Source organism: Calonectris borealis, chromosome 8 (assembly GCF_964195595.1).
Source record: "Calonectris borealis chromosome 8, bCalBor7.hap1.2, whole genome shotgun sequence".
In the NCBI taxonomy this organism is placed as follows: Eukaryota; Metazoa; Chordata; class Aves; order Procellariiformes; family Procellariidae; genus Calonectris; species Calonectris borealis.
This window is the reverse complement of record NC_134319.1, coordinates 13,127,243-13,155,194: the sequence shown is the minus strand read 5'-3', so window position 1 is coordinate 13,155,194 and position 27,952 is coordinate 13,127,243. Positions and strand designations below refer to the sequence as shown.

Here is a 27,952-nt window from a genome sequence, read left to right as displayed (position 1 = left end):
CCTTTCCACTTTTGCCCTGCCTAAATTTTCTCTCTGGTGGATATACTAGGAGAGTGGTAGCTGGTTGAGATGGAAGATGCACTAAGATACTGCCTTGTTTACAGGTATAATAATAATTACGGATGGTGTGACTAGTGTCCCTGATGTGGCTGTATGCGAGACTTTACTCAACCAGCTCCGCAGTGGCACAGTGGCCTGCTCCTTTGTGCAGGTATGTCTGCCGTTAGCAGGGAGCGTGGGGCTTGCTGCCTTCCTCTGCTGCCTGCCAGAGGGAGGAAGGTGGGTTGCTGTCGGTGGCATTCACCTCCAGAGGGGAACGGGGGACTTCTCTGTTTGAGGCCTGTTTGAGGCCTTTACCGGTCCTCTGCCTTGTCCTCAGCACTGCTGTACTCTCTCAGGTATCTTCTTTATCCATGCCGTAGGTGGGCGGTGTCTACTCGTATGATTGCAGCTTTGGCCATGTTCCCAATGTGGAACTGATGAAATTCATCGCCATGGCCACTTTTGGTGCTTACCTCTCCACGTGCCCTGAGCTGGATCCCCTGAGCCTGGATCTGAATGTGTATCACAAGGCATTTCTGCTATACTCCTTTCTGCGTACTGGGGAGTCGCTGAATCCAGAATACTACTGCGGTGAGGAATGTACATGTCCTTCTTCCAGCAGATGGATATCTTGCAGCACCTCTCTTTGGGGTGACTCCTCCAGGCTTGGTTATGCTGATGCTCTCCCTTGTCCCCTCCGGGCCGTGCCTCCTGTAGGCTCTGGGCACCATTGGGCCATGCAGCCTCATCTGTGACTCCCCTTCTGGTTCCAGGAAGTGGGCGGATTGGGGAAAACTAATGTCCCATTTTACACCGTTCCCCTTTCTGTTGACTTCACTCGGCAAACCGCAGTTAGGCCTGCTGTATTGGAACTTGGAGGGGGTGAGAAGCTCTCGTCTGACCTTTCCCACGCGCTGGCTATCTCGCAGATGGGGACGTTCTGGAGAGCTTGTCCTAATCGGGCTTGCAGATGGCAGTTTGGATTGAAAAACTGAGAAACGTCCCAAATGCCTCTCTTGGTTGTTCTTATTTTGTGAATGTTAGTGACTGAGAATATGCCAGGAGAGATTAGTTACCAGTAAAACATGGGAACACCCTTTCATGCCCTGGCGGTATTCTGATGCCATCTGCGGTTTCTGTGACTTGGCAGCAGAAGCCGCATACAGTGACAAGTTTGAAGAGAGCTGGCCTGGGACTTGGAAATGTTGAATCTTAAAAAGATCAGGTGTTAGTAGTTTAAACTCAAGACTTCCACATCCTGATACCTTTTAGAAAGCACCTGGGTATTCAAGGTTTTCCAGGGAAAGGGGTAAAGCCCAAAAGCTTGCTGTCCAACTGTTGCAAGAGTTTCTGCCTGTCTAGGTTAAATGTGTAACTCCAACGCATGCCTTTTCACAAAAGCTGTCCCAGAGGAAGCAGGGCCTGGCACCCCACTGTGCCCCTCTCCCAGGCCTCTTGGCCATGCTAGTGGACCTGTTTGCTGCGTTGCAGAATCAGGAGTGAGTGTAGGTGGTGCCTGAAGGATGTACTGTTCTTCAGGCCAGCGAGTGTTCCTGGCAGCTTTTGTAAAGCACTTTGGGAGGGCTGTTGCTGTAGGATGAGGAGCAGGGGAGTTGCTCCCTCACAAAACCCATCTCTGCCGTTTGCAGTGTCCCAGCACAGACTGTTCAATGAGCATCTGGTGTCTGCAAGCAGTAACCCTGCTCTGGCGATGAGGAGGAAGAAGCACACTGAGAAGGAGGTGCATGCTGACCTCGTGAGCGTTGTCTCAGTCCGGCTGCGCGAGGGCTACAGTATCCGTGAGGTCAACATCACGAAAGGTGACTGTGCTGCATTGGGGGCTGGAGGCTCAGATAGGACTCTGTTCTCAACTGTTTAGAGGAAAAGTGCAGGGTCTGCCATCTCAGCAGAGTGGCTGGTATTCTGGAGGAATACCAAACTAAGTTGTGGGGGTTTTTTTGTGAATAATTGCCTGACGCAGGGCTGTCCAGTATTGAGCAGTTGTGCACTTGCCCGGCTCATCCTCTGTGGCTATAAATGCCTGGGGAGGGACAGACAGACTGTGACCCTCTGCATCTTGGAAATGAGTCCCCACAATTGCAGGGAAACTAGTGACAGAACTTGGGGGTTTGCAGAGTTTTCTGGGATTTCCTCTATATTTCTCCTTTTTTCGTCCCTTTCTAGTCCTTTGCTAGATGCACTCCAAAATACTAACACAAAGTTGAGCCCTTTGGTACAACAGATTTAATGCCTCCAAACTGCAGTCTTCCAAAGTAAGAAATTGGGGGAAACAAGGATATTGTTAGGTCAAAATGCCAGATCTGTCAGGACCATGACCAATACTAGAAGAACATAAAACCATCCAGTGGTCCTGTTCTCTCATCTAACTCACTCTGTGGAGCGTGAGAACTAGCTGCTGACTAGGGACCTTGAGGGTTTGAGTATTCCAAGGAGTGCCAGTAAACCCTACCTAACTTTCCATCTCCAGCTGTGACTAGTGGTAGTACTTTAACTGAAGGGGAGATGAAAAAATCCAAATGCAACTTATGAATTGCAAGCAAGAGAAGAAATTATTCTTGACCATCACAATGACTAGCAGAAAGCCTGGAGGATGGGATTCTTAAAACACAGCGTAAACATGTACACCACATGGTGATCCAGTGTCTTCACTATTCTTTTTGGGATATTAGTACACAGAATATATTTTATATCAGAAAATCAAAGTCTGTGATATAACTCCAAAATCATTCCACACTTGCCATATGATGTTTTCTGTGAATTTACTGTGGTCTGCCTTAAAACCATGTAAATATCTTATGCCACTGTTCTGCTTGCAAGATTGTCCCAGAGCTTCATTGCTCTTTCCCTACCTTCCTTTCTAAACTCACTCAGACCAAATTAGACTTGTTGGCTTTATTATCCTTAATTAAGTTAATCCTCCTCCTCTGGCATTGCACAAATGTATTTAAGAACAATGCCTTTCTCCTTGTAACCTTCCTTTTGGCAGGTTAAGCAAGCCAATGTTTCAGCTTCTTTTGTAAGGGCAGGCTTTCTGTTCTGTTTATTCATCTTAATAGTACTTCCCCCCCCCCCCCCCCCCCAAGTTGTTTGCTTTTCATAGTTTGGTCTCATATTTCTTCAAACAGTTGATAAGAGTGTTGTAAATGTGGTTTTATCAGCACCTTGTTCAGTAACGTAATACTTCCCTGCTTCTGAAGTAAAACACCGTATCTGATAGACCAGGAATCACATGAGCTTTCTCCGTGATTGCATTGCTTTGTTAGCGCAGAAGTCCTTGCATCTTTCACACACCTTTGCTTCCAGCTGATGAGACCTTAGGGGTGTTTTATTGGGGTTTGTTTGTTTGTTTAGTAGTCCCTAAATGTGCTATTCTTCACATAATAGTAATCTTAAGTTCATCTCACTCAGTTCAGCTCACTATTCTGGTGTGATGACTGGGAATTGCAGTTCTTTTGTCTTTATGCTTCTTACAAACAATGGATCTAAACCAACTTTTTTGGGAAGGTTGCTGACAATCATATTAGGTGGGGTAATTTCTAAAGTTGGTCTTCCAGGAATATCCGTAATTTCTTGTTTCAGGAGTTTTCTATTAAAAGTAAGAATCTGCTAAGGTTTACCATTGAGACAGCTCTTCCAGTAATGTCTGCAGATTGCTTTCACTAATCTCCTGTAGGTGTGGCATGAGACACTTCCCTTAAATCCAGGCAAATTAGGTCCATTGCACTCTCCTTGTCTAGGAATGTGTATGAAACAGCCTGACAAGTCAGTTTCTGTCCAAGCTGTGCTCAGTATTGTATCTTTTATCCTTCTGTGCACCAGTTCACTTACAGCTTGGACAGCACTGGAGAAAGACCCTTTATTTAATCCACCCAGCAATGGTGAAGTGCTCTTAGTGACTGTGAAGTCCTATATAGAAATGCTGGAAGAGATAGCAGGTGTGAATCATTCAAAAAGCAACCAGACAAGTTCACGTTGTACCTTTTTGCACAAAGGCGTAGCTACAACCTCTAGCTCAGGATATTGTAAAGTAGCAAATTCCTGGACTCTGGAGGAATGTATCAGAAATATCAGCACATGTTCACCATGCTCCCTGCACTTTTCTCTAGGTATATTCCTGATGCCTTTTAGCCCTTGGAATGCTAAATGGATTGGTCTTCCGTTTTTAAAAGAGCAGAGAGCAGAAGAGCAGCTGCACTGGATCAAAGTTACCTTCTGTGGTGAATAGCTATGGGCAAGTGCACAGGAAGGAGTAAGAATAGGGTAAACGTACATGATATCTCCTTTCTCTTTTCCTTTTTTCTTCCCTTTGAGCACTCTCTAGCTCTTTGCAGCTCAGGGGCTCTCCTGAGCCAGAAATACTTTCTGTATATTTTGATGAAGTTTTTTTAGAAGGAATTTAAAAATAAAATGTCTGAGCTATCAAAAATACAGTGTGTATTTCTATGCCAGCCTTCAGAATTATAGCAGATAATGTTACTTATAATTTGGAAAGGCTAAGTGCTCTGGGGAGTTGTTGGCTGTGATCAGAAAAATTGTTGAACTAACATCTTAAAGTAAAATTTGTAAAAGATCAAGACATTTAGACATTCAGCACTGCCTCTGCTAAGGAAAAGCATGTTTGGCTAATCAGGGCTCTCTGGGCCATTCTGTAGAGAAGTGTATAACAGAGAACAGTTAATTAACCTGGATTGCCAAAAGCTTTTGCCAAAACTTGCAAACTAAAGGCTGTTAAGGAGCCAGCTGGCTGTGAAGCAAGAGGAAAGAGTGCAGTTGTGGACTTTGACACTGTCACTTTTCTGCTTCACTTTGCCAAAGGCAAAATAGAATAAATAGCTAGCTTTGTGCTCAGAGTTGCCTGGAGAGGTTGTTTGTGATATTTATAAGTGCTCTGGTTACCCTCACTATTTGGTTTTAGATATTTAGGCATTTAGAAGGCTACTATGGTTAGTTAGGAATGCAGAAGTGCTTGCGAAAGGGGGAGGATTAGAAGGTGTGGAAGGGAGAGAAGCTGTGTCTGAGAAGCCGTGGGGCCATGGCGTGTGGTGGAGGTCAGCTCCTCTCCTGTTTCTGGGGCAATGTCAGAGCACTGCCCTCTGTAACAAAAAAAAAAAATTCTCACTGACCATTTTGTGTTGCTGTGTGTTGAGGAGAGCCTGGAGGACATTTTTCAAAACCTTATCTTCTTCTGTGAATCAGTCCAGCACCAAAAATGGCTGGGCACGAGCTGGCCAGTGAGAATGGCTGTTCTCAGTGTCAGGAATTGGGAAGGCAAAGTGGTTTTTCCAAAAAACAGAGCTGGACTTTATGAAAGAAATCAAAGCAGCAAAATCTTTTATTAGCTATAAAGTCAAGAACCAGAAATAGATTGCTTTGCAGTAAGAACAAGCTAAAGATTCATCTCGGTATGACTTCAAACTAAGCAAATATTTTGCCTGTGTTTTTAGTTTTGCTTGTGTTGAATCATAGGAGTGAAGCCAGGATAACTAATGGAAACACAGGTGGAAGTAGGAAATATTTTCATTAATGATGTAGGCAAAAAATGTAGGCATTTACTTATCACGTTTGCTGTTGATGAAGTAGAATGGCTTGTTATGAGAACCAAAATATTGTGCAGAAAGCAGTGGATGAGCACTAAAGCAATAAGAGTGAGGTGACAGTATGAAATGGAAAGAGACAAATTTATAAATTCTTGGTTAGCCTCTCCGATAAACTAGACAATCCTCATACAGAAACAACAGATGGTACAACCCTGGCAAATGCATTTAAAGTAACGCAAAGCACCTATTGTGGAAAATATTAGTGACCTTAAAAAAAATCCTAGTAATCCCTCAGATGAAATACAGGTGAAATATAGTATACACCTTTGATCATCTTTGTTCAGGAAAGATGAATTCTTGAGGTGCAGGAAGGTCTGCGACTGTTAAGGAGAATGGATATTCTGTCATAGGCTGATGACCATGGCTTGCTTTAACCTGCACAGTAACAGCTGAAACTGAGTAAGGATTTCTTCCCTTAGTGCACACTGTCAATGTTATGGAAATGAAGCTTCTCAGAATAAAAATAATTTAATCAAAAGAACAACCGAGCATGAATTTGGCATGTGCTCTGGAAGGTTTCTTCTAAACATTGATGGGGGAAGAGTACTCTGAGGGAGCCTCCCAGCAGGGACCATGGGAGCAAAAAGCAAGATGTCTTTAAAATGGAGTGTAATCAGCCTGTGAAGGGGATGGCATGATGTGCCTATGACAGCAGCAAATGCAACTCTGCAGGAAACATAGGATCCAGGCTGATGGCCTGTTCGAACGGTTTCCAGCACATCCAATCACTTATCTCACAAATGCTGCAAGTCCGGCAAACTGTAGAGCAGGCTGGACATCAGAATAGATGATTGAGCAGTTGAAACAGCAGCGTGGCACTATTATAGAAAGTCATGTGTTTTCCCATGTGTTTCGGTACAAATACACATGCACAGTCAGCAGGAGTGTGACAGTTTTCTGCTCTTCTGGCTCAGTGAGGCTTGCTGTCAGGTGTTTGTGTTAATCTTGCTAGAGATGCAATGGCCCGCTTAAAGGAAAAGGTAAAAATGTATAGTTTGGAGAATGGGTGAATATTCATTTTTAACTTCTTAACTTTGGGAGGAGAAGAGGGTAAACATGGTGAGAAGCTTTTGTGTTTGAAGTTCTAGATTGCATGAAATACTGTCTGTGCAGGAAGAACATGGAGTTTAATTCAGAATTGGGCCTCACCTTCCAGATGGTTTATCATCTGGGCCGATCATGTCCAAATGTCCGTGTTTCTGCAATGGGATAGATTAACTCTGCAGAGTGCAGATAAGAAAACTTTATAGCTTAAAGGCCCTGCTCCTCTGTGCAAAGCAACAGTTTTCTTGGAAACAAAGATGAGGCTGTGAAGAAGAGAGCCCATTGCAAATGTCAGCACCTCCTCCGAGTTTCAGTTGCCTTCTCTAGTGTAGATACTACGTGTACATTTAAAGAACTGTTCACCGAATGCTACTGTGTAAGCAAATCCTCCCTCTGTTGGGGAGGAGAGAGAATTACTTCAGCTAGAGCAAACAGTTGTTAGATTACTTTGTCCTCCTCATAGCAATCAAACAATCTCACAGTACTCGGGAGTCCCTGGTCAGAAATAAAGCTCAGATGTGTACCAAACAAGCACTTGAATTTATTCCTCTGCTCCCATGCAGGTGGGTCTCAGCTGGAGGTGAAACTAGTGCTGCTTTGGAAGCATAACATGAGGATAGAGTACTTAGCTGTGACACCCTGGCCCCTGGACCCATCGAAGCGCAGCACATGGGTGGAGGTGACGATGGAAGGAAGCTATGACATCTTGCATGACATCAGTTGCACCATGAGGAAGCCTATCACCAGTCTGTACCGCACTACTGTCATCCGGCGCTTCTGGAACACCTTGCAGAGGTGAGCCAGACCATCCCCAGCTCCCAGTGTCCAATGTAACCAAGAAATTCCTTTCTTGGCATGGTGGGGCATGGGTTATGCAGGTGGCCATCCCAACCCAGGGTCCCAAAGGAATGTGCTCTGAGGAAGAGGCATGACTGGTGACAAGCTTGCCATCTAGCGAAGGAAAAGGCTCAAACTGGCCTGTGACCTAGTCTGTAAGATTGCTTCATGGTGAAGGTATTGCTGCCCCTGAGTCCTGATCCTGTGATGCAAACCTTAACTCTGACTGCCATCCCATGGAGGTGATGTGTAGTTGTGCTACATGGTCACACTAGGAGCAACATCTCATGGCTTTAGGCCTGAAGGGCCTTGGGTTATAACCATTTCCTGGCCAGGGCGACTGTTACTCCCTGTTATTCAGCAGATTCCTTTTCTAGCACTTCATTTCCAACTCTGATCATCCTCCTTATATATTAGGCTATTACACTTGAACTCCCTTAACTCTTTGCCATTCAATGCCATTCAGGCATTGAATCCCAGCATTGCTCTAGAAAGCTGTGTTGGTGTAGATGGGTTCCCAGTACCTAGGGAGTGCTGTGTGTGCAGGCACTGGGCTGACTGGGACAGCAAGGGGGAGAGCGGGGGCTTTTGTGGCTAACTGCCTCTTCTCTTTCAGCATCAACCAGACAGATCAGATGTTGGTTCATCTACAGTCTTTTGACACAGTCCCAGAACACTTCACCATTCCTGAGAGCACCAAGAACGGGGTGCCCCTCTTCTACATCCCTCCAGGCTCCACCACTCCGGTATGTTTGCTCTCTCTCCCATTTAATGTGGGATAGGTTGTCCTTCCTGTCTATTCTGTCTTGCACCAGGGGATGCTGAGTCCCAAGAGGCAATCAAGATATTCTGTAACTCTCAGGCTTCATCTCTGGCTCTTTGTCCTGCTTAGTAACAGAGTTCAGGTGCAATGCAGTGCCTGTGAACATCCCATCCCATACTTTTTCCTCTCTGAGACATCACCCTATGTCTTTATTGCTGCAGCTACACCCCTAAGCCCCACAGCAAGTCTCCTAAGTGTGCTGTGAAGCCTTGTCCTGTAGTGATGTGATGTGTGAGACCGATGGGGAGGCTGACACGCTTATTTTTGCCATGCTTTTTCAGTGGATACCTCATATGTGTGGAGTCGCTGCTGGCAGTCTTGTCCCCTGATGACATAGCTCAGCACCGTCAGGTGAAGATAGGGTGTGCTGAATAGTTGTTGTTTAATAAGTTCATTGCTCGGAGCACTCAGAAAGTGCAAGAGAAATACTTGTCATCTGCGCAGCAGAAACTAAACAAAATATGGGCTAATAGTTTCCACTACAAAACTCAAACTCACTGAAGCTCACTGAGCAGAAGTGCTAGCATATTATCTGTTCCCTGCTACCAGTGTCCTTGCCATTGGTAGATGACTAGCAGATATCAAAGCTAGGAGAGCTTTAATTTAAGAGAACTATCCCTTTAATTTTATTGCTTAAGCCCTTTACTTCTATAGGTTTGCCTAGTAAATTTTCACTATGTAAGGTTATGTATCCCACAGTATATCTGGAGCATCCCGTCTTATGGCTAACCACCACTTTATTTCTGTGTCAACAGAGTTGTTGTAGTTGGTGGAATCACAGTGTTACCATACAAACATGTTAGAGTTGCCCAATGCCACCTGTCGCTGGTACCCTATTTGCATGAGCACTCTCAGATGAGTTATCTCAGTATTTAATTGCTCTGCTGACACAAGCCATATATCCCCCTCTCAACCAGAAAGCACACCATTACATATGCCATCTTTTCCATGGTTGATTTACTTGATGCTAAGTAGTTAAATTCCTAATTAACTTGACATTTCAGGATCCTAATTTATTTTTGCTTACATTGTACTGCCTGTTTCAATGTCAACACACTTAGTTATTCTGCTGAGAGGCAGCTACCGAAAGCCAGGGATGTGGCTAGCCTTCTAGGCCTACACAGCTCAGCCCCTAGAGAAACTCCTGCTTTCCCTGGGTGGAACCAGGCAGTTTCTTGCTGAGTATTGCCCTGTCATTTTCTCAGGTGCTATCCCTGCAGCACAGTGGGTCTGACTCAAGCCATTCCCAGTTTGCCTCCTACTGGAAGCCTATCCTTTCCATGGATGCCAACTTCTGGCAGAGGTGGCTGCACATGCATCGTATAGTCCTCCTTCTGGAGCACGACACGTATGTAACTGGCAGGGCTGAGCTCGGGTGCACAGTGTGGGCCAGCTTGGGAAAGCAGGGCGTCTGGTTCAGTCCAGAGTTGCAGCTGTCTTGCAGGAGCCTATGGCCAAGGGAAGGGCCTCGCTAGTGGGACCTGGTGGATGGTGAAGGCTCATTTATCTGAGAGGGACTGTGGGTTGGGAAGTCATCTTTGTCAAGAGGGGGGCTGTTCTCAGGAGCGTAAATTGTTTCTCAAGTCCCTCTTGGGTTTGGATTTCCTGATTGCAGGGGGTGTGGACCATCCAGTTGGAGCTATTCCACATGTTTTTGTTTGCTGCTGGAAAACATCTTCCCCAAAAGCATTGCTTTCCTGAGGCTGGTCCTAGTTGCAGAGTTACGTGAATAATAGCCATATATTGCATGGCAGGAGATAGAAACGACACAAGGATGTGCTCTCTGCAAGGTGGAGAGCAGGACCCCTGTGCGTTCAGGGAGCGTGGCTCTCGCCAAGAGGCACAGGTAGGGGAGGTGCTTGGCTATCGACTGCTGTGGAGGGTAAGGCTGATGTGCCAGTCAGAGGATGAGTTGGAATGGATGTAGCAAAGTCTGGGCTTTGGGGGAAGAAGAGAAACTGTGGTTCTAAAATGACTTTCTGCCACACCCTGCAGGCCTGTGCCCAAGCACCTGCACACGCCGGGCAACAATGGCCGCTACAGCACCATCCAGTGCCGCATCTCTCACTCGGCGCTCACCTCCTTGCTGCGGGACTGGAGCAGTTTTGTGCTGGTGGAGGGCTACTCCTACGTCAAACTGATACACAGGTGAGTGGCTCTGAAGCTGTCCGGGGTGGGGAATCGGGCATATGGCCAGACCAAAGATCCAGTTAGACCAGTACGCTGTGATGGGCCAGAAGCAGACGTCTAGAGGAGAGGATAAGAGCAAGGCAAGTGGGTATGAAACCCTGCGTATTCAGAACTGCTGCCACTGCATTCCAGGTGCAGCCCAGAAGGAGAGAGAAGCCAGCTGGGGGGTTTCTGCACGCTAGAACTGACGTGTGTTGCTGCCAAGTTGTGTGGGCTGCTGAGCTCTGCGGAGCAGGCCTCCACTTGGTCTGACACAACGGAGCAGCAAGATCCATGCTATTTCAGCCCTGTCTTAATCCCTCTTCCCTAGCTCTGAGGATCCCACACCTTCCTCGTTTTACGTGGTGCGGATCATCTCCAAAGCTCCTTGCATGGTTCTCCGGCTGGGGTTCCCCATTGGCACACCTGCACAGGCCAGGAACAAGGTGAGAGCTCACTGGCTGCTTCTTGGGGTAGGAGCAGAGCAAGAAGTTCTGGATGTGGGCAGATCACAGGCGACACTGTGGGCAGGTATCCTCTAATAACTAACTACTATGTTAAGGCTTAGATGGGTAATTTACTGTAATTTACTGTAACAGGGACAGTTTGGACAAAGCATTCTGTGTTAAGTCTATGAAATATCTAAACCCAAAGACTCGAAGGTAAGTAGAGTAGCTGATCACATGAATGTTTTTCCTACTGCTTAATTCAACTGTGGGGCTTGAAATGACTCAAAGGTTATCTAGTCTATCCTTGTGACCAAAGCACAATCAATACTGTCTGTCAGGAACAGCAGATACTTGTCTGACTCATCTGTAAAGACCTCTGTGATGGATGTACTACATGTTTCCTAGGCTATCTGCTTCTGTAGGTGTTGAATTGCCTATGTATATTGTATCATTTGGGCAAGGAGGAGTTAGGTTTAAAATGCGAACAATGCCCCGCATGAGCAGTACAGGGAGAGAAAAAAATGTAATACCCAGAAAATGTTTTAAAGAGATGTAAGTCTGCTAGATAGACTTTTAATAACCTCTGTTTCAAAATAAATGGGCTGCCTAGTCAGATGCACAAGGTGGGGTTACTGTGTGGACTGTTTCTCCAGCTCTAATGGCTGAGACAAATCTAAGTGTTCTAGGTAAAACAGTAAGTATGAGAAAGAGGTCCTGCTATTAAGCTGTGTGAACCTTTTGTTATAAACAAGGGGTTTATCATTAAACTTTGATCTTTTGTATTCGTGAAAGAAATCTTTGGTTTGTCTCACTTAGCTTTAGTGTTAGATTAGTCTGAGGAGAAGCTGACAAACATGGGAAGGACCATCTCTTTCTGAGATAATGAACGCAGATAACACTAAATGCTCTGGCACCCTGGAGGATCTGCCCTTTCATGTCTCTAGGGGATCCAGGCTTTGGGCACTGGTTGCTGGGCCAATACGTGGGCTGGTAATGCCAAGTGACAGGTTTTATGAAGGAGTTCCCTCTGGCAGGTGTAAGTTAATACCTGTCTCGTAAAGATGATGTGGGACAGGCACCATGCCCTACAGCTCTGGGCAAGCTCCAGATCATTGCAGCAGGAGCTGTATGTAGATCATAAATTGTATCACGCACAATCTTTTTCTTTTTTTTTTTTTTTTTTGCCTGCTGTAGGGCTGATTAGCTACCCAGTGTGGAGGACGGCAGTAGAACTTAGCAAGTCTACTTAAACAAGTAGACTTGTTTAATCGTAGAATCATTTAGGTTGGAAAAGACCTTTAAAATCATCAAGTCCAACCGTTAACCTAGCACTGCCAAGTCCACCACTAAACCATGTCCCTAACCACCGCATCTACACGTCTTATAAATGCCTCGAGAGATGGTGACTCAACCACTTCCCTGGGCAGCCTGTTCCAATGCTTGACAACCCTTTCAGAGAAGAAATTTCTCCTAATATCCAATCTAAACCTCCCCTGGCGCAACTTGAGACCATTTCCTCTTGTCCTATTGCTTGTTACTTGGGAGAAGAGACCGACCCCCTTTCAGGAAGATGTAGAGAGCGATAAGGTCTCCCCTGAGCCTCCTTTTCTCCAGGCTAAACAGTCCCAGTTCCCTCAGCCGCTCCTCATAAGACTTGTGCTCCAGACCCTTCACCAGCTTCGTTGCCCTTCTCTGGACATGCTCCAGCACCTCAATGTCCTTCTTGTAGTGAGGGGCCCAAAACTGAACACAGGATTCGAGGTGCGGCCTCACCAGTGCCGAGTACAGGGGCACGATCACCTCCCTAGTCCTGCTGGCCACACTATTTCTGATACAGGCCAGGATGCCGTTGGTCTTCTTGGCCACCTGGGCACACTGCTGGCTCATACTCAGCCGGCTGTCGACCAACAGGTCCTTTCCCTCTGGGCAGCTTTCCAGCCACTCTTCCCCAAGCCTGTAGCGTTGCATGGGGTTGTTGTGACCCAAGTGCAGGACCCGGCACTTGGCCTTCTTGAACCCCATACAGTTGGCCTCAGCCCATCGATCCAGCCTGTCCAGGTCCCTCTGCAGAGCCTTCCTACCCTCCAGCAGATCAACACTCCCACCCAACTTGGTGTCGTCTGCAAACTTACTGAGGGAGCACTCGATCCCCTCGTCCAGATCACTGATAAAGATATTGAACAGGACCGGCCCCAAAACTGAGCCCTGGGGAACACCGGCCACCAACTGGATTTAACTCCATTCACCACAAGTCCTTGGGCCCGGCCACCCAGCCAGTTTTTTACCCAGCGAAGAGTAGGCCCGTCCAAGCCACGAGCAGCCAGTTTCTCCAGGAGAATGCTGTGGGAAATGGTGTCAAAGGCTCTACTAAAGTCTAGGTAGACAGCATCCTCAGCCTTTCCCTCATCCATTAAGCAGGTCACCTTGTTATAGAAGGAGATCAGGTTGGTCAAGCAGGACCTGCCTTTCATAAACGCATGCTGACTGGGCCTGATCACCTCGTTGTCCTGTGTGTGCCACGTGATGGCACTCAAGATGATCTGCTCCATAACCTTCCCTGACACTGAGGTCAGACTGACAGGCCTGTAGTTCCCCAGATCCTCCTTCTGGCCCTTCTTGTAGATGGGCGTCACATTTGCTAACTTCCAGTCAACTGTAACCTCCCCAGTTAGCCGAGGTTAGTTAGTCCTTTAAAGGACTAGTCCTTAGAGTCCATTAAAGGTTAGTCCTTTATCAGGACTGCTGATAAAGGATTGAAAGTGGCTTGGTGAGCACTTCCACCAGCTCCCTCAGTACCCTTGGGTGGATCCCATCCGGCCCCATAGACTTGTGTGTGTCTAAATGGTGTAGCAGGTTGCTAACCATTTCCCCTCAGATTATGGGGGCTTCGTTCTGCTCCCTGTCTTCCAGCTCAGGGGGCTGGATACCCAGAGAACAACTGGTCCTACTATTAAAGACTGAGGCAAAGAAGGCATTAAGTACCTCAGCCTTTTCCTGTCACTATATTTCCCCTTGCATCCAATAAAGGATGGAGATTCTCCTTAGCCCTCCTTTTGTTGCTAATGTATTTATAGAAACATTTTTTATTGTCTTTTACAGGAGTAGCCAGGTTAAGTTGGGCTTTGGCCCTTCTAATTTTCTCCCTGCGTAACTTCATGACATCCTTGTAGTCCTCCTGAGTTACCTGACCCTTCTTCCAAAGGTCATAAACTCTCCTTTTTTTCCTGAGTTCCAGGCAAAGCTCTCTGTTCAGCCAGGCCGGTCTTCTTCCCCGCCAGCTTGTCTTTCGGCACGTGGGGACGGCCTGCCTTTAAGGTTTCCTTCTTGAAGAATGCCCAGCCTTCCTGGACTTCTTTGCCCTTCAGGACTGCCTCCCAAGGGACTCTGTCAACCAGTCTCCTGGCCAAAGTTTCCCCTCTGGAAGTCCAAGGTAGCAGCTCTGCTGACCCCCCTCCTTACTTCTCCAAGAATCGAAAACTCTATCATTTCGTGATTGTTGTGCCCAAGACGGCCTCCAACCATCACATCACCCACAAGTCCTTCTCTGTTCACAAATAACATGTCCAGCGGGGCACCTTCCCTAGTTGGCTCACTCACCAGCTGTGTTAGGAAGTTATCTTCCACACACTCCAGGAACCTCCTAGGCAGTTTCCTCTCTGCTGTATTGTATTTCCAGCAGACATCTGGTAAGTTGAAGTCCCCCACGAGAACAAGGGCTAGCAATTGTGAGACTTCTCCCAGCTGCTTATAGAATATTTCATCTGCCTCTTCATCCTGGTTGGGTGGTCTATAACAGACTCCCACCATGATATCTGCCTTGCTGGCCTTCCCCCTGATTCTTACCCATAAACACTCAACCCTATTGTCACCATTGTTAAGCTTTATACAATCAAAACACTCCCCAACGTACAGGGCTACCCCACTGCCTCTCCTTCCTTGCCTATCCCTTCTGAAGAGTTTATAGCCACCCATTGCAGCACTCCAGTTGTGCGAGTCATCCCACCATGTTTCCGTCATGGCAACTATATCATAGTTGCACAATGGCTTCCAGCTCCTGCTGTTTGTTGTCCATGCTGCGTGCATTGGTGTAGATGCACTTCAGTTGGGCTATTGATCCCACCACTTTTTGGGGGGAAGAAACCCTAATTCCTACATGAGCATTCTCAGGCGCTTCTGTGGTTTCTAACACATCCATAACCCTTGTGTCTTTGCTGACGCCTGGATCTCCATCCCCTGTCTCCACTAAGATGGCAGACCGAAGGACCTCGCTAGCATACCATCCCTCCAACATTGGCGTGTCGCTCCCAGGCTTATCTCTAGTGAGCCTGGTTTTCTCTCTTTCCCTCTTCAAATCTAGTTTGAAGCTTTTTCAATGAGCCCTGCTAACTCCTGTGCAAAGATCCTTTTCCCCCTTTGAGACAGGTGTACCCCGTCTGTCACTAGCAGGCCTGGTGTTGTGTGGACCGACCCATGATCAAAAAACCCAAAATTCTGCCGGTGACACCAGGCTCGGAGCGAGGTATTGATCCGCTGGCTCTTCCGTGCAACCAGAAGGATAGAGGAGAACACTATTTGTGCTCCTGATCCCTCAACTAGTTGTCCCGAGGCCCTGAAGTCTCTTGATGGTCCTTGGACTTCCAGTTGCAACTTCATTGCTGCCCACGTGAAAAATCAGTAATGGATAATGATCTGAGGGCCACACCAGGGTGGGAAGTTTTTTCTTCACATCTTTAACCCGGGCCCCAGGGAGGCAGCAGACTTCCCTAAGAAGTGGGTCCGGTCTGCGTATTGGGCCTTCTCTTCCCCTCAGAAGGGAGTCTCCTATGGCAATGACCCATCTTTTTTTCTTCATGAGAGCAGTTTTGATGCAGGGCATAGGCCGACTTGACCTCGGCAACACCGCCAAGCTAGATGAACCATCGTCCTCGTTATTGTTCGGTTCCACTTGCAGAGCCTCGTACCTATTATGCAGGGGCACCTGGGGAGGTGGCACGGTCACAGAGGAGACGCGCCTGCTGCGTCGGGCAGGAACTTGTCACCATTGCCCCCTGTCGCTTAAGTCACTGTGTTCAGCCAGGCGGAGAGAGGATCGGGAATCCTCCGTGTCATGCGTCCTGCCTACCTAGGGAAGGTAGGTCTCCCTCTCTCCCGCTCTCCCTGATGCTCCTCAGCCTACTCGGCTCCTCCCGGAGCTCTGTCACCAAGGAGAGCAGTTCCTCTGCCCGGGCGCAGCTCCCACAGCTGTGCTGGCTGCTGCCGGCCCGTACTGGCCTAAGAGCGGGGCACAGCTGCAGCCCGGCACCCGGTGCAGCGTGCTCCCGCCGGAGCTCTGTTGGGGCGCTGCGCCAGCCGCGGTGGGTGCAGGGCGTAGGGAGGCCATGGCTTCCTGCCCGGTGGCGCCGGCGGAGCCCCAGCGCCCCGCTTGCCCGCCCTGCTCGCGGCGCTCCGGGGGCTGCTTTTGTAGGCGTGGGGGGCGTGGCCGCCGTTGCTCCTGGCCCCGCCCAGGTCTCGTCAGCCGCTGTGGCACGAGCTGCGCGCTGCTGGCGGCTGCCGGCTCCCCTGAGGTCCCCCCGGTCCGGGGAACCCCCCTGTGCCCCCATCGTGCCAGCACCAGAGCTGCTCGCCGCGGCAACGAGGGGGGAAGGGTTTTTTGTATTGAGCTATTCAAATTTCCAGCGTTTAAGGGAAGGAAAGCACCTGGTACAGTTTGACTTTCAGAAGGCTTTTGGTGAGACTCCATATAGGGCACACCTATAGAACTGGAGTAGGAGTTGGGGTGTCATAAAACAGAAACTGTCTTAGGGAATAAGGCAAGGAAATTGAAAAAGTGCTCTGTTCTCATCAAAGCAGTAGCTGTTTGTGGTTTTCCCGATCTTTTTACTAGTCAAAGGGTAGGGAGCAGGTAGGGAGCTGGGCAAATCTGCAGGTGGCACAAAGCTATTTGGTTTTCTCTGCCCTTTCAAGCTATTTGTTTTGTGGACACCTAAGCAGCACGATGGTGGCTGGAAGCCAGTATCGATAACTGCAAGATAGTGCGCCTTGGATTTGGGAGCTTAAACATCGTCAGCAAATCTGTTATCAGTATGAAACCATGAAGGGGACCCAAGTGGCATCGTAGTGCAGAAAAGAGCTCTGCTTAACGTTTGGGTTTGGGGACACTCCTTTCCTTGAAAAAAACATAATAATGATGGGGAAAGTTGCTGAAATAATTAGTGGGAGGGAGATGGAGAGCTGCTGTTTGCCTACAATGGTAACGGAAATCAAAATGAGTTGAACAAAGATCATGAAAAGAAACCTCACCATGGAAATTTCAAAGAAAACACTGGGGCATTGTGGGTAGAACCATATTCAGAGCTGCTAAAAGCTAAAAAGAGTAATCAGAAAGTCGTTTTGAAAGTATCTTGGAAAAAAATTAACCTAAAAAATAACCGAAGCTCTCGAAACCTTTTACCATAAAGGTTTGACACATGAACGTGAGTGTCGGGGAACACATCAGCTGTGGGAACAGACTAGCTCTGTCTTATATATACTAGTTTACATTTACTGTAGGCTGTTGAGGAGAGGAGGAGGGGAGGAATGAGGGTGGGTACTCAGACTGCCTCTGTGGAGGAGCTGGCATGCAATTAATTTGATTTTCATCAGAGTTATGAAAGGCGATTTCTTCAGCCTTGAAATCGTCTTTGGGGTTTTTTTTAAATATTTGTAGTTGTTAAAATGTGTACCTAAGAGCCTTGTGTCATCTTGATCTTGGTCTTGCTAGTGCCTCAGAAGTAAAATGACCTTTAACTGCTGCTCATCTGTATATTTCTTTTAGTCGGGCTCTTGTTCTGGAAGCTTATTTTGAGTAGCTTATGTCTTCAGACCAAGGTGGTCACATTTAACTTTTGCTTTTGCCATGACAGATAGTGGAGGAGTTACGGGACCGAATCTTGCAGCTGCGCTTTCCCCACAGGGTCCAGAGCAAGGAGGCAACTCCAAAAGCAAAGAGGAAAATGTTTGGCAGTAGCTCTCCCTCCAAGTCTCCACCTGTGGCTGGGGCCCAGTCAGCCCTCTCAGACAGACCCTGCCTCGTTGTGCTTCACAAACCATTGGAGAAGCTACTCATCAGGTAGTGATGGAGGTCCAGGCCATCAGCACAGCCTCCTTGGCCTGGGAAGTGGTAGAGAGGAGGGTCTGTGGATGGTGCTGCCAGTTGCAGGATGAGAGTGCTGTGAAGCTGGTGCTTGTTGGGGTGGGTTTGGATTGCGTGGCTGGGAATGGTAGCTGTAGTCTGGGAAGGCTGTGACTTGCAGCAGGGGGCCTTGCTGGAGAGGCAGATTTGTTACTCCTAACTAATATGATGCAGAAGTAAATTTAGTTACTGCTGTCTGAGCAGGATCCTGTGCTGGGCTAGCCATGTGCTGCTGCTGGAGGGCTTGGTCCTGGGCCCAGCAAGGGGGCTGTGAATCCAGACAGCTCTGGCCCTGAGCAGAGCATTCTTTCCACCTCAGCGAGCCACACTTCTGCCCTCTCCTAGGTATGAGAAGCTGCCTTCTGACTATCGAGCCCCCTTCATTCTCAACCTGGAGCATCCCCCGGTGTCTGGCCCGCTCACTATGGTGGCCAATCGTACTGCCTCTTCCACCCTGGCCTCTCTGTCCCGCTACTTTTATCACCAGCGTTGGATCTGGAGTGTCCAGTCGGGGCTGGCACCGGCTGTGCCCATCACCGCTGTAGCCCAGCTCCTTTCCACGCTCACAGAGTAAGTTGCACACCTGAACAGGGGTGCTTTCTCCAGCTAGTCCTGGGGATGCAGAGAAAGCAGGGTGGATCTGAGGCCTTATCATAGGTAACAGTTGAAGCTGCTGTGCAGAGGGTTTTGGTCCTGTACACGCCTTCTAGAGCTACTTGGGATAGTGCTCTACCCAGTTCTGCAGCTGCAGTTGAGGAAAAAGAGAGTCCTGGAAAACATACAAAAGGACAAGAGGTGTTGCTGTGCCTGGAGTATGCTGATCTTCACACAGGCTGTCCTGTGCAAAATGTCACATCTCCCCATTCTCTGCGTGTAGCTCCCTGTCTTGGGAAGGGAGGTGTTACGGGGTGAAGGGTACAGTCATTCTTGTACTTAAGGCTTGCAGTATGGGTAGAGAAGTCCTCCATGTCTGACCGCCTCTCTGTTGCCAGGGTTCGTCTGTCAGAGGGTTTCCACTTTGCATCCAGTGGGGATGGAATTATCAATATGGTGCTGGAACTGCCCATACAGGTGAGCCTGGGTGCTGCAGTGTGGACACAATCCTTCATTGCTTCTTGTGAGGTGGATTCACCTTCCTGTGATGGGATTTCCCATCCGCTTCTAGCACACACCGCTGGCATGTACAGGGAGACCTGCCTCCTCCCCAGAAGTAAAGCAGCTTGTGGGTTGGGCATTTTCCTGTCTTCATCTGCAGTTAGAGAGCTGCTTTGCTGGTAGGGACATGCTGTGCTGGAGGAGTTCTTGGGGCTGGGACAGGCTTCGTCCCTCCATCGCTGCTAGTGGAGCTGGGTGATGGGGCTGTGTTGTGTAGGGGGACACTGGGTAGGTGTGGGCTGTTGTTGCTGGCCAGGCTCACACAGTGTCTACCCTCCAGATTGACGGCTCAAGTGAGAGCAGCAGCGGCAGGGAGAAGCACACCTGTGTCGTCCAATACATCCTCTTCCCACCCCACTCCACCTCCACCAAGGACAGGTGAGGCTGTTGCCCTGCTCCCAGGGAGGGCTCGCAGCAGAGTCTCAGCTCCAGACTTGCCCTTTGTGGGCAGTGTGGGAAGGAGGGAGTCCTCCCTCATATAGTACACACAACTAGCTGTCATGGATTGATCACCAGTTAGCTGGGGCTTTGCCTGCAAACCTAGGGTTTGTGTAGCTGTTCTTACAGCTCTGAGAGGAGCTGCAGTGGGCTGCTGGCTCTGTGCCATCTCACAGGACTTGCCTTATGTTTTTCCTCCAGCTTTTCCACAGATGATGACAATGATACAGAGGTAGAGGCCATTGAGGTGGACACAGAACTGAACCTGGTCACTGAGTGCTGGGTAGAGCCACAGAGTGGCCATGTCCACAGCACTGCTGAGAATTGGAAGCACCTCCATGGCTTGCCCTACCAGAAAATACCAAAAGCGGTGAGTTCCTGAAGGGGTAGGGGCACGGGCTCCCTCTTTTGTGGAGGGAGAAGGGTTTGTTGCAAGTGCACCTCAACACTGCAGGTGAATTATTGAGGGCCAGAAGAGATGGGAATGCTGTTAACAAAAGAGCCTGAGGTTTCTAAAAGAGGAACTGGGCTACTGGACAGAAAGGGTTTCTGGATTGCAAGGCAGTGGGTGCAATGCTGTTCTGGGATGGGTGGGAAAATACAAATTACTTTGTCAAGAGCCATTCCATTGGAGGGGAGCAAGCTGGACCAGAGAAGAGATTGCAGGCAGTATTGCCCGTGCACCTCCTGAACAAGGCAAAAAAAGGCTAAAGGACTGGTGGAGAAGGAGGGAGCAAGGAGTGAGAATAGGGCAAGTCAGGGGACAGGATTATGGGTGTTACCTGTCCTTGCTTTTAGACTGTTTTCTTCTGCATTTGGGGGTAATAATTCTGCTGCATACAGCTGAGCCGTGACTACTTATTGCAGCTCTATCCCCGGGACCTTGCGTGCATTGCCACCATGCTGACATTCGAGTACATCAGCCAGTTGTGCCAGAACAAGGAGTGGGTCTGCCCTCCTTCAGACACCAAAGCTACTGAAGGTGAGTCCAGCAATCCTAGTAGGTTTGATGGAGCAAGAGGCAGCTAGGCCCTGAATATCTCAGGGCCCGTTAGAGGTTTCTGGAAGGTGGAACAGGTATTTTGACAACGATTTTCTAGACTTTGGTGGCTGTGGGTCACTTTGTTGCACTGTGCTAAGCTGCCAGAGAAATGGCTTCATCCTGGGAAGGCCAAAAAAGCATTGAGGCTTTCTGTCCAGTCTGGAAAGGTGACTAGGTGACCCTGCTTGAGCACAGGGGTTGGACCAGATGACCTGCAGAGATCCTCTCCAACCTCAAACATTCTGTAATTCTGTGAGAGAGGCTGACTTCTGGAGCAGATGGAAGATGAGCTCACCTATACAGTGATGGGCAGGGTATGCCTGGGCAGGTGGTTGTACAGAAGTTGTAAATGTGAAGGAAAAGCTCCTCTGTTCTCAGTTACAAGACGCAGTCTCCAGAGCAGTTTGTGGGATGCTTGCTTTCTGGTCCTGTTCATCTCTGGACCCTCTGTGAATGCTCCATTAGCCCACAAAGATAGGGAAGGGGACCTTAGGACGTCTGGTCTGTCCTCTTAGAATCATAGAATCATTAAGGTTGGAAAAGACCTCTAAGATCATCCAGTCCAACTGTCAACCCAACACCACCATGCCAACTAAACCATGTCTCTAAGTGCCACATCCACACGTCTTTTAAATACTTCCAGGGATGGTGACTCAACCACTTCCCTGGGCAGCCTGTTCCAATGTTTGACCACTCTTTCAGTAAAGAAATTTTTCCTAATGTCCAATCTAAACCTCCCTTGGCGCAACTTGAGGCCATTTCCTCTCATCCTATCGCTTGTTACTTGGGAGACGAGACCAACACCCACCTCGCTACAATCTCCTTCCTTTCAGGGAGATGTAGAGAGCGATAAGGTCTCCCCTGAGCCTCCTCTTCTTCATTCAGGACTGGATTGTGTATCTGATCTGACGTTATTAACATAGTTCATTGAGAACTCCAGGAGTATGTGGGGGGGTTCACCCTTGTCAGGCAATCTGTTCCAGAACCTCACTATTTTTGCTTTCTTGTCATTATTTCACCCCATCCTAGATCTTTTGTTTACTTGCCTTGCATTGAATAACACAGCAGATACTGGGTGGGTTTGAGGGAGCCAGGATCATCCCAAAGGCTGAGGGCAGGACCTGAGGAAACCCTATAAGATCGTATCACTGGCTCTGTGGGAGGGGGAGAGGGCCAGGAAAGCTCAGGGCCTGGAGGGCAGAAACTCCTTCCTGAGGAAGAGGACAGGAAATGTCTGCAGGGATGTGCAGAGCCTGCCAGATGGGAGATCTCTCCCGAGAGCATGGGGGTCCTTGTCCCTTACTACGCTGGTAATTCAGGCTGCCTCTGGCTCGCAGCATGGTCATTGCTCTCCAGCAGTGTTACTTGCGACACTGATGTTCAGTTTTTGTCCCCTGGCAGCTCTGGGCCCGAGCTGTGTAAGGCCTCGTGGTGGCTTCCCAACCCTCCTTGCATGAAGGTGGCAATAAGCCCAGGGGACTCTTACAGTGAGGTACCTCTCTGTAGGTAGCTCACAACCTGCTGCAGCCTCTGGCAGGCTTTGCCCTTTCCCCACATTCATTCTTTGTATCCCTCTGCCCTCCTAAGCAGAGGGAGTTTGGGCAGTGTTGCTGTGTACCTTCACTTGTGCCTCCTGCACTGCGTTTAGGGCTGGCACCACGCATGCGGAGGTGGCCTGGGAGGCAGGGCTATGTGCTGCCCACAGGCATGTTACATTCCCAATTCTTGTTGCAGATCCAGACATGGGTGCTGGTTTTCGAGTGCATGAGATCCCATTCCAGTTCAACCTCATGAAGCTGTTGCCCAGGTGCCAGCAGGTTGAGATGTTCTTCCTAATGCTGGCAAAAGGTAGGTGCCTCTTCACCAACTTCCTCCTCTTGTCCTCCCTCCATGGCTATGGGCACCTGCTCTGTTGCTTGTCTCCCGGGGTAGCAGGCACATGAGAGCTGCCGTGCCTCTTTCAGTACAGCTAGTGCTGTTCTTTCCATCTCTGCAGCCCCAGGGCTGTCCAGGTATATTGCTGTCTTTCTTGGGGTGATAGTTTTGGAAGAGTTGCTTTTGAAAACATTAAACCTAGACTGTTAGTCTGTGGTGGTGGTTTCTTGTCTTTAGCCCCAAACATCTCCAGAATAGTTACAGTAGCAGGGTGAGTCAGTGCAGGGTAGCTAATGATGCTGGAACTCCAGGGATTCTTCAACACCCTCCAAGTCAGCCTTGCAGAGGTGCTGGGGGAAACTCCTGGCTGTGTGGAAGTGTCACTTTGTAAAGGGCTGTCTTCTGGGGGCCTGGGCAGGTGGTGGCTGTGGAGATGCTGTCTCTGAAGCTGCCATGGTTCTGTTTTGGAGCAGAGAACGAGGAAGTGACCAAGGACTCTTCGTTTGTGCCCAATGAAATGCTACTAAACCTCTTCCATGGCTGCCTGCAGCATGACCTCAGTGACCGGGAGATCCCCATGGCTGATGCTGATCATGTGGCTTTCATGGAGCAGGTTCTGCAACGGGATCGTGATGGCCATCAACCCCCCTTCACACTCCCTGTGATCAGAGGTAAGGGCCAGGAGCGTGGCAGCAGTGACACCGACAGCTGGGGTGTTTCAGGAGCCTTGCTTTCAAGTCTCTTCCTCAGCTGGTGTTTCTCAGGTTGGTTTCTCTGTGCTCCATTTTAGAAGAAACCCTGAAAGCTTCTGGGACCCTGGAGCAGCAGGATGCTTCTGCATCCTGTCATCTTGTTGGCAGCAATGGCACCAGGGATATGACTGGCTCCACAAGTACTCTGCAGGTACTGCTACGCTGCTGTCCTTCTCCTGAGCCCCCTCTGAAGGCAAGGCAGCAGCTGTTGAAGAGCAGGAGAGTTAGTAGAAGGGTTGAGAACAAATTGAGAGGCTGGTGTTTTCCCCATGCTTGGCAGCAGTTTAAGCTGTAGCTCGTGGCTGAAGTCAAGCAGGAGTCTGATAGGTGTGTGGATAGTTGCACTCACCATGGGCCTAGCCTGTTACAGCAGCACTGATGCTGTGCTGCAGGTTGCTCGGAAATCATGGGCAATCACTGCCTGGAGGTCAGAAGCGGCCACAGCAAAGCTGGCTAAGCATCTCCTGACAGTGTGTGCTGTGTTTCCTGGAGCCAGGGTGCTCTGAGAATGGTGCAGGGTGATTTCAGCACTGTGCCGACCAGCAGTCATGGAGGAACTTGCTCTGTGTGGTTGCTTACCTGCCTCAAGGTAGGCCTGTGCCATGTGCTATGAGCTTATCCAGCTTCTGCTTTTTCATCAGAGCCTTGGCAACACAGAGCTGCCTGAGGATGATGTGACCCTGAGTGACACGACGGGGCCCTTTCCCCCACAATGGCGATGTTATGCCAAGCTGGTCAACCCCCAGCATGTGTTCCTGACCTTCCTGCCAGCCACCTTCTCAGGTGAGGCCGCCCGTTGTGGGGAGCGAGAGGAGGTAGCAGTCCCAAGTGCCTCCTCAGGAAAACAGCAAAAGCAGAATCAGCTCTGGTAGGGTGGAGAGAAAATTGAACAGCAGAGTCTAGACCCAGTCTTTTTGCACCATATGGCCAGGAGTAGAGTAGTGCAAAGTGCTGAATGTCTTGCTCTTCTCCCCTTGAACATGGTGCTGCCCACATAGTATTTTCAGGCAGGGGCTGTGGTTTCGAGTTGTTTGCTGGCTGCAACTGTTGGACCGTTTTCCCAGTAGTGTTGTTAATGAATGGAGTAAGGAGACTGCTAATGGGATGGTCTGGGAGAGTCCCCGCTTCTGGGCATTGGCACTGGTCTGGCTTCCACTGAGCTGCTGGTGAAGGCTGCTAGGCTCAGCTGGAAGTACTCTGTGGAGCTGCTCCCACACACAAAGAGGTTGCAGGGACATCTGCCCTCTTGGCAATGTAGATGGAGGGGTTAAATTGTTCTCACTGGACAGAGGATGATTTTATTTTGTTTTCTTCCAGATGTACAGAAGCTGATGGCTTGCGGGTTGGACAAACCTCCAAAAGATGAGAGTCGATTTGGAGAGGATACCCTGGGACCTGTCTGTGCAGAGCGAGTCAAGGCTGAGGCTGAAGAAGGGGATGCTGCAGTGCCATTACCTACCCTCAGCGTAACACCAGCCCACGGTACCGCCCTCAGGACAGCACCTTGCTAAAGTATTAGCATTAGTATCCTTGCTATTCCCGAGCACACTGTTGGGCAGATTGAGGTAGGAGGAATAACAGGCTGCTACAGCCTGTCAGCTCCTGCCTGGCAGTCAGCAGAGTCAGAGTCAGGACAAGGGGCACAGTGAAGCCTGAACCAGCTTTCATGATGTTCATGGGGGGGTGAGGGAGTGTAATGTGAGTGCCCATGGCCCAAGGCTGGCTCCCTGTGGGCGAGGAGGTTGCAGGTAGATAGAAGCTACTAGGAATGGCAGTACTGGGCTGTACTGGAAAGTCAGTGACTCTCGTGTTGTGATTCAGACTAGCACTACCAGCACTACATTGTCCTAGGGAGAAGGGCACAGGTCTTGAGGTCTATGGAATTTGATTGCACAGCCCCTGGTGCACTCAGCCAGGCCTGCAATGAGGATGGTGGGTTGTGCTGGTGCAGAAGGTGGTGGTGGTGAACAGTCATGGCTGCCCAAGAAAGGGATCAGTATGGCCAAAGCTCTGGGCTGAGTGGTTGGGTGCTGGGTGAGAAAAATGGCCCCTGAGGTTTGAGTGGTGAGAAGCTTGTAAAACCGATACTTACCTGTGGGTGCTGCTGTGAGGGCTGTGACCTCTCAGACCAGGAATGAGGAGCCCATCAAAGGCCTTTATCTCATCATTGTTTCTTTTGCAGATGTGAGCCGTGACCCTGGAGAACAGGGTGGCCCCTCGCGGAGAGATGTACATATCTCCTTCTGTCGCCAGAACTCACAATCTGAGCTAGGCGAGTGCCGCCGATTTCGCTGCCCCATTTACATCTACAGCTGCTCTTTGGAGCTGTTACGAGAGCAGCTTGTAAGCCCACGGGCACACCGTCCTCCCCGGGACATCTTTTTCAGGTAATACCAACCACACTTGATTCCTAGACAGGAAACAGAGGAGCTCCCTTGACAAGAGGCTGGCTCTAGCCCTGCCTTATTCTCTTGGCTTGGCCTCTCTGCCTTATAGCAGCCACGGCGTGTGCCTACCCTAGGGCCCTGCTTTTACTGGCGCCAGAGCTGTTTATAGTCTAAAACAGGCTTCCTTGGTGCTGAAGGCTGTGGCATCTCTTTTCCAGGTCCCAGTCTCTGGAACGTCCTCCTACTGCTGCTTGGCTAGACCACAAGCATAAGGAGTTGGTGAGTTACTGCACGCTGCTGCAGGAGCATTCCCACCAGTGCTATGTGAAAGGTGAGGAGCGGCGTGATGAGAGCTGAGACAGGGTTGGGGTTGGAGCTGGACCCTGGATCTTCTTTTAAGAAAGCAATGTCTCATTTTCTTGTGATCTTACATTGAGCAAAGGGAGGAGCTGTGGGACTGATCTCCCACCAGGAAGGATTTAAAGATGCCTCTGCGCATTCCCTATGAGCCTCGCGCAGGCTGTTCCTGGACCTGCGCAGTGCTCTGGAGGGGGGTGCCTTCTTTGACTTTTCCCTCTCACCTTCAGTGTGGCAGATCCCTAGGCCACTCTGGCATGACACAAGCCCAGGCTAACATGTAGTATTAGGCATTCTGGCCGAATCTTGTCTCCCAGCACCTGCGCTGACTTCAACTCTGTGTTGGGACTTAATGAAAATCTGTATGTGGCTATTGCCTGGCTCCTGTGGCCTTGCATCCTTGTGGTGGGGCACTTAAGCACTGTGTTTGATCTGTAGGACTGTTCAAGAGCCTTCAGCAGTCACACAGCATCAGCTCCCAGGACCTACTTACAGCCATGGACTACTGTGAGGAGCTGCTCCAAGAGATCGATATCACCAACTTCCTGCTGACAGTGTGTAGCCATGTCCGCTCGTTCCGAGAGAGCCACCAGCATTTCCGTATGCACTCCAAGACAGCCAGCTTCCAAGTGGGCAGCATAGAGCAAGAAGAGGAGCAGAGCTCTAGGGAACGAGGTGTCTTGGTCTCTGAATCAAGGTAGGGTCCCAGCTCAGTCTTAATTCTGTTCTTAGCATTGGGCCAGGACAGATCGTTCTTCAAGCATCTTCTACTGCCTGCTAGAAGGAATGTTGCAGGGCAAGGTCTAACAGAGCCACATGTAAGGACAGATATTTCCAGTGGGATACCCACCTGGTATGGTGTCCACCAGGACCTTCTCTTTTTTATAGTCTCTGGTGACATCCATCCTTTCGCTTTCTCTTGTAGTCTTAGCTCATTACTGTCCCATCTGGCCTTAGCTGGAGGGCAGTTTGTCTGCAAGTAACTCTCAGACTTCTTGTTCCTGGAGAAATGATGCATCTTCTGCTTCTTGACTCATTTGATTTTGCTATTGACTCTGGTGAAAATGACAGGTTTGTTTTCCTTTTCTAATGAATAAAGTGTCATTTTTTTTTAATTAAAACTCTGGAAAAAAAATTCACAAGAGAAGTATCAAGGCAGAATTGTAATATGCTTGGTGCTAAACTTCTGTCCTGCTATTCCTTAGGGTATTTCTGAGGTTTGTATTGCCTCTGGAAATTTAAGGAGGGGAAAAAGTACTCTACTGTGCCTTAGTGTCTGTTGAAGAAACACCCTCTTTACGTCCTTTGTTCTCTGTTTGCACTTGACTATCCTCAGTTCCTTTATGTGAATTTACTAGCATTTGTTGGGAATCCCCAATCCTATTTCTTCTTATACTGTAAGTCATCGAGATGAAGCTGTGGTTTTGAAGAACACTCACTGTTTGGAAAGTCAGATGACTACTTCTTCAAGTGCTACTTTCCCAGAGAAATACTGTGGGAACTTTTTTTGTTTATAAGATATTACAAATTACCTATCCCAATGCAGATTGTATAAACATTACTGAAGGACGTACAGCTTGTGACACATTGCACCAGATCTGCTGTCTGTATTACGAATTTGAATACCTGGGGAGTACTTGGACCAAATGTCATCTCACTCCCCAGATTGCTTTTTCTGAGTTTTAGGAACTGATTCTGTCATGGAGCTGCTGGGTGAGCATGGGCCTGAGCTTTGCGCTCTGCTCTCTGCGGCCAAGGCACTAGGGGTGCTGGCATGGTGGTGTTTGCTGTGA

General features: G+C 49.0%; 1 protein-coding gene across 23 annotated transcripts in view; it reads left to right on the top strand.

Annotated features, from left to right (window-relative positions):
* Nucleotides 1-27,952, top strand: part of SZT2 (SZT2 subunit of KICSTOR complex) — a 64,347-nt gene that overhangs the window by 6,047 nt on the left and 30,348 nt on the right. For 14 of the 23 annotated variants that reach the window (XR_012674465.1, XR_012674464.1, XM_075156009.1 and 11 more), the window contains 22 exons: nucleotides 105-211; nucleotides 423-642; nucleotides 1,692-1,862; nucleotides 7,268-7,499; nucleotides 8,158-8,287; nucleotides 9,570-9,712; nucleotides 10,360-10,512; nucleotides 10,865-10,979; nucleotides 17,885-18,090; nucleotides 18,499-18,723; nucleotides 19,146-19,224; nucleotides 19,589-19,686; nucleotides 19,948-20,116; nucleotides 20,614-20,728; nucleotides 22,523-22,636; nucleotides 23,137-23,334; nucleotides 23,454-23,566; nucleotides 24,057-24,198; nucleotides 24,733-24,897; nucleotides 25,598-25,802; nucleotides 26,021-26,133; nucleotides 26,598-26,856. Coding sequence is in view for 21 of the 23 variants with exons in the window: in XM_075156009.1 (XP_075012110.1) it covers nucleotides 105-211; nucleotides 423-642; nucleotides 1,692-1,862; nucleotides 7,268-7,499; nucleotides 8,158-8,287; nucleotides 9,570-9,712; nucleotides 10,360-10,512; nucleotides 10,865-10,979; nucleotides 17,885-18,090; nucleotides 18,499-18,723; nucleotides 19,146-19,224; nucleotides 19,589-19,686; nucleotides 19,948-20,116; nucleotides 20,614-20,728; nucleotides 22,523-22,636; nucleotides 23,137-23,334; nucleotides 23,454-23,566; nucleotides 24,057-24,198; nucleotides 24,733-24,897; nucleotides 25,598-25,802; nucleotides 26,021-26,133; nucleotides 26,598-26,856 (3,472 nt within the window). In the remaining 2 variants the exon portion in view is untranslated. Of the gene's footprint in view, nucleotides 1-104; nucleotides 212-422; nucleotides 643-1,691; nucleotides 1,863-4,235; nucleotides 4,324-7,267; nucleotides 7,500-8,157; nucleotides 8,288-9,569; nucleotides 9,713-10,359; nucleotides 10,513-10,864; nucleotides 10,980-16,024; nucleotides 16,114-17,884; nucleotides 18,091-18,498; nucleotides 18,724-19,145; nucleotides 19,225-19,588; nucleotides 19,687-19,947; nucleotides 20,117-20,613; nucleotides 20,729-22,522; nucleotides 22,637-23,136; nucleotides 23,335-23,453; nucleotides 23,567-24,056; nucleotides 24,199-24,732; nucleotides 24,898-25,597; nucleotides 25,803-26,020; nucleotides 26,134-26,597; nucleotides 26,857-27,952 lie in introns of those variants that run through there. The other 9 variants (XM_075156018.1, XM_075156016.1, XM_075156002.1 and 6 more) reach the window with 4 other exon arrangements.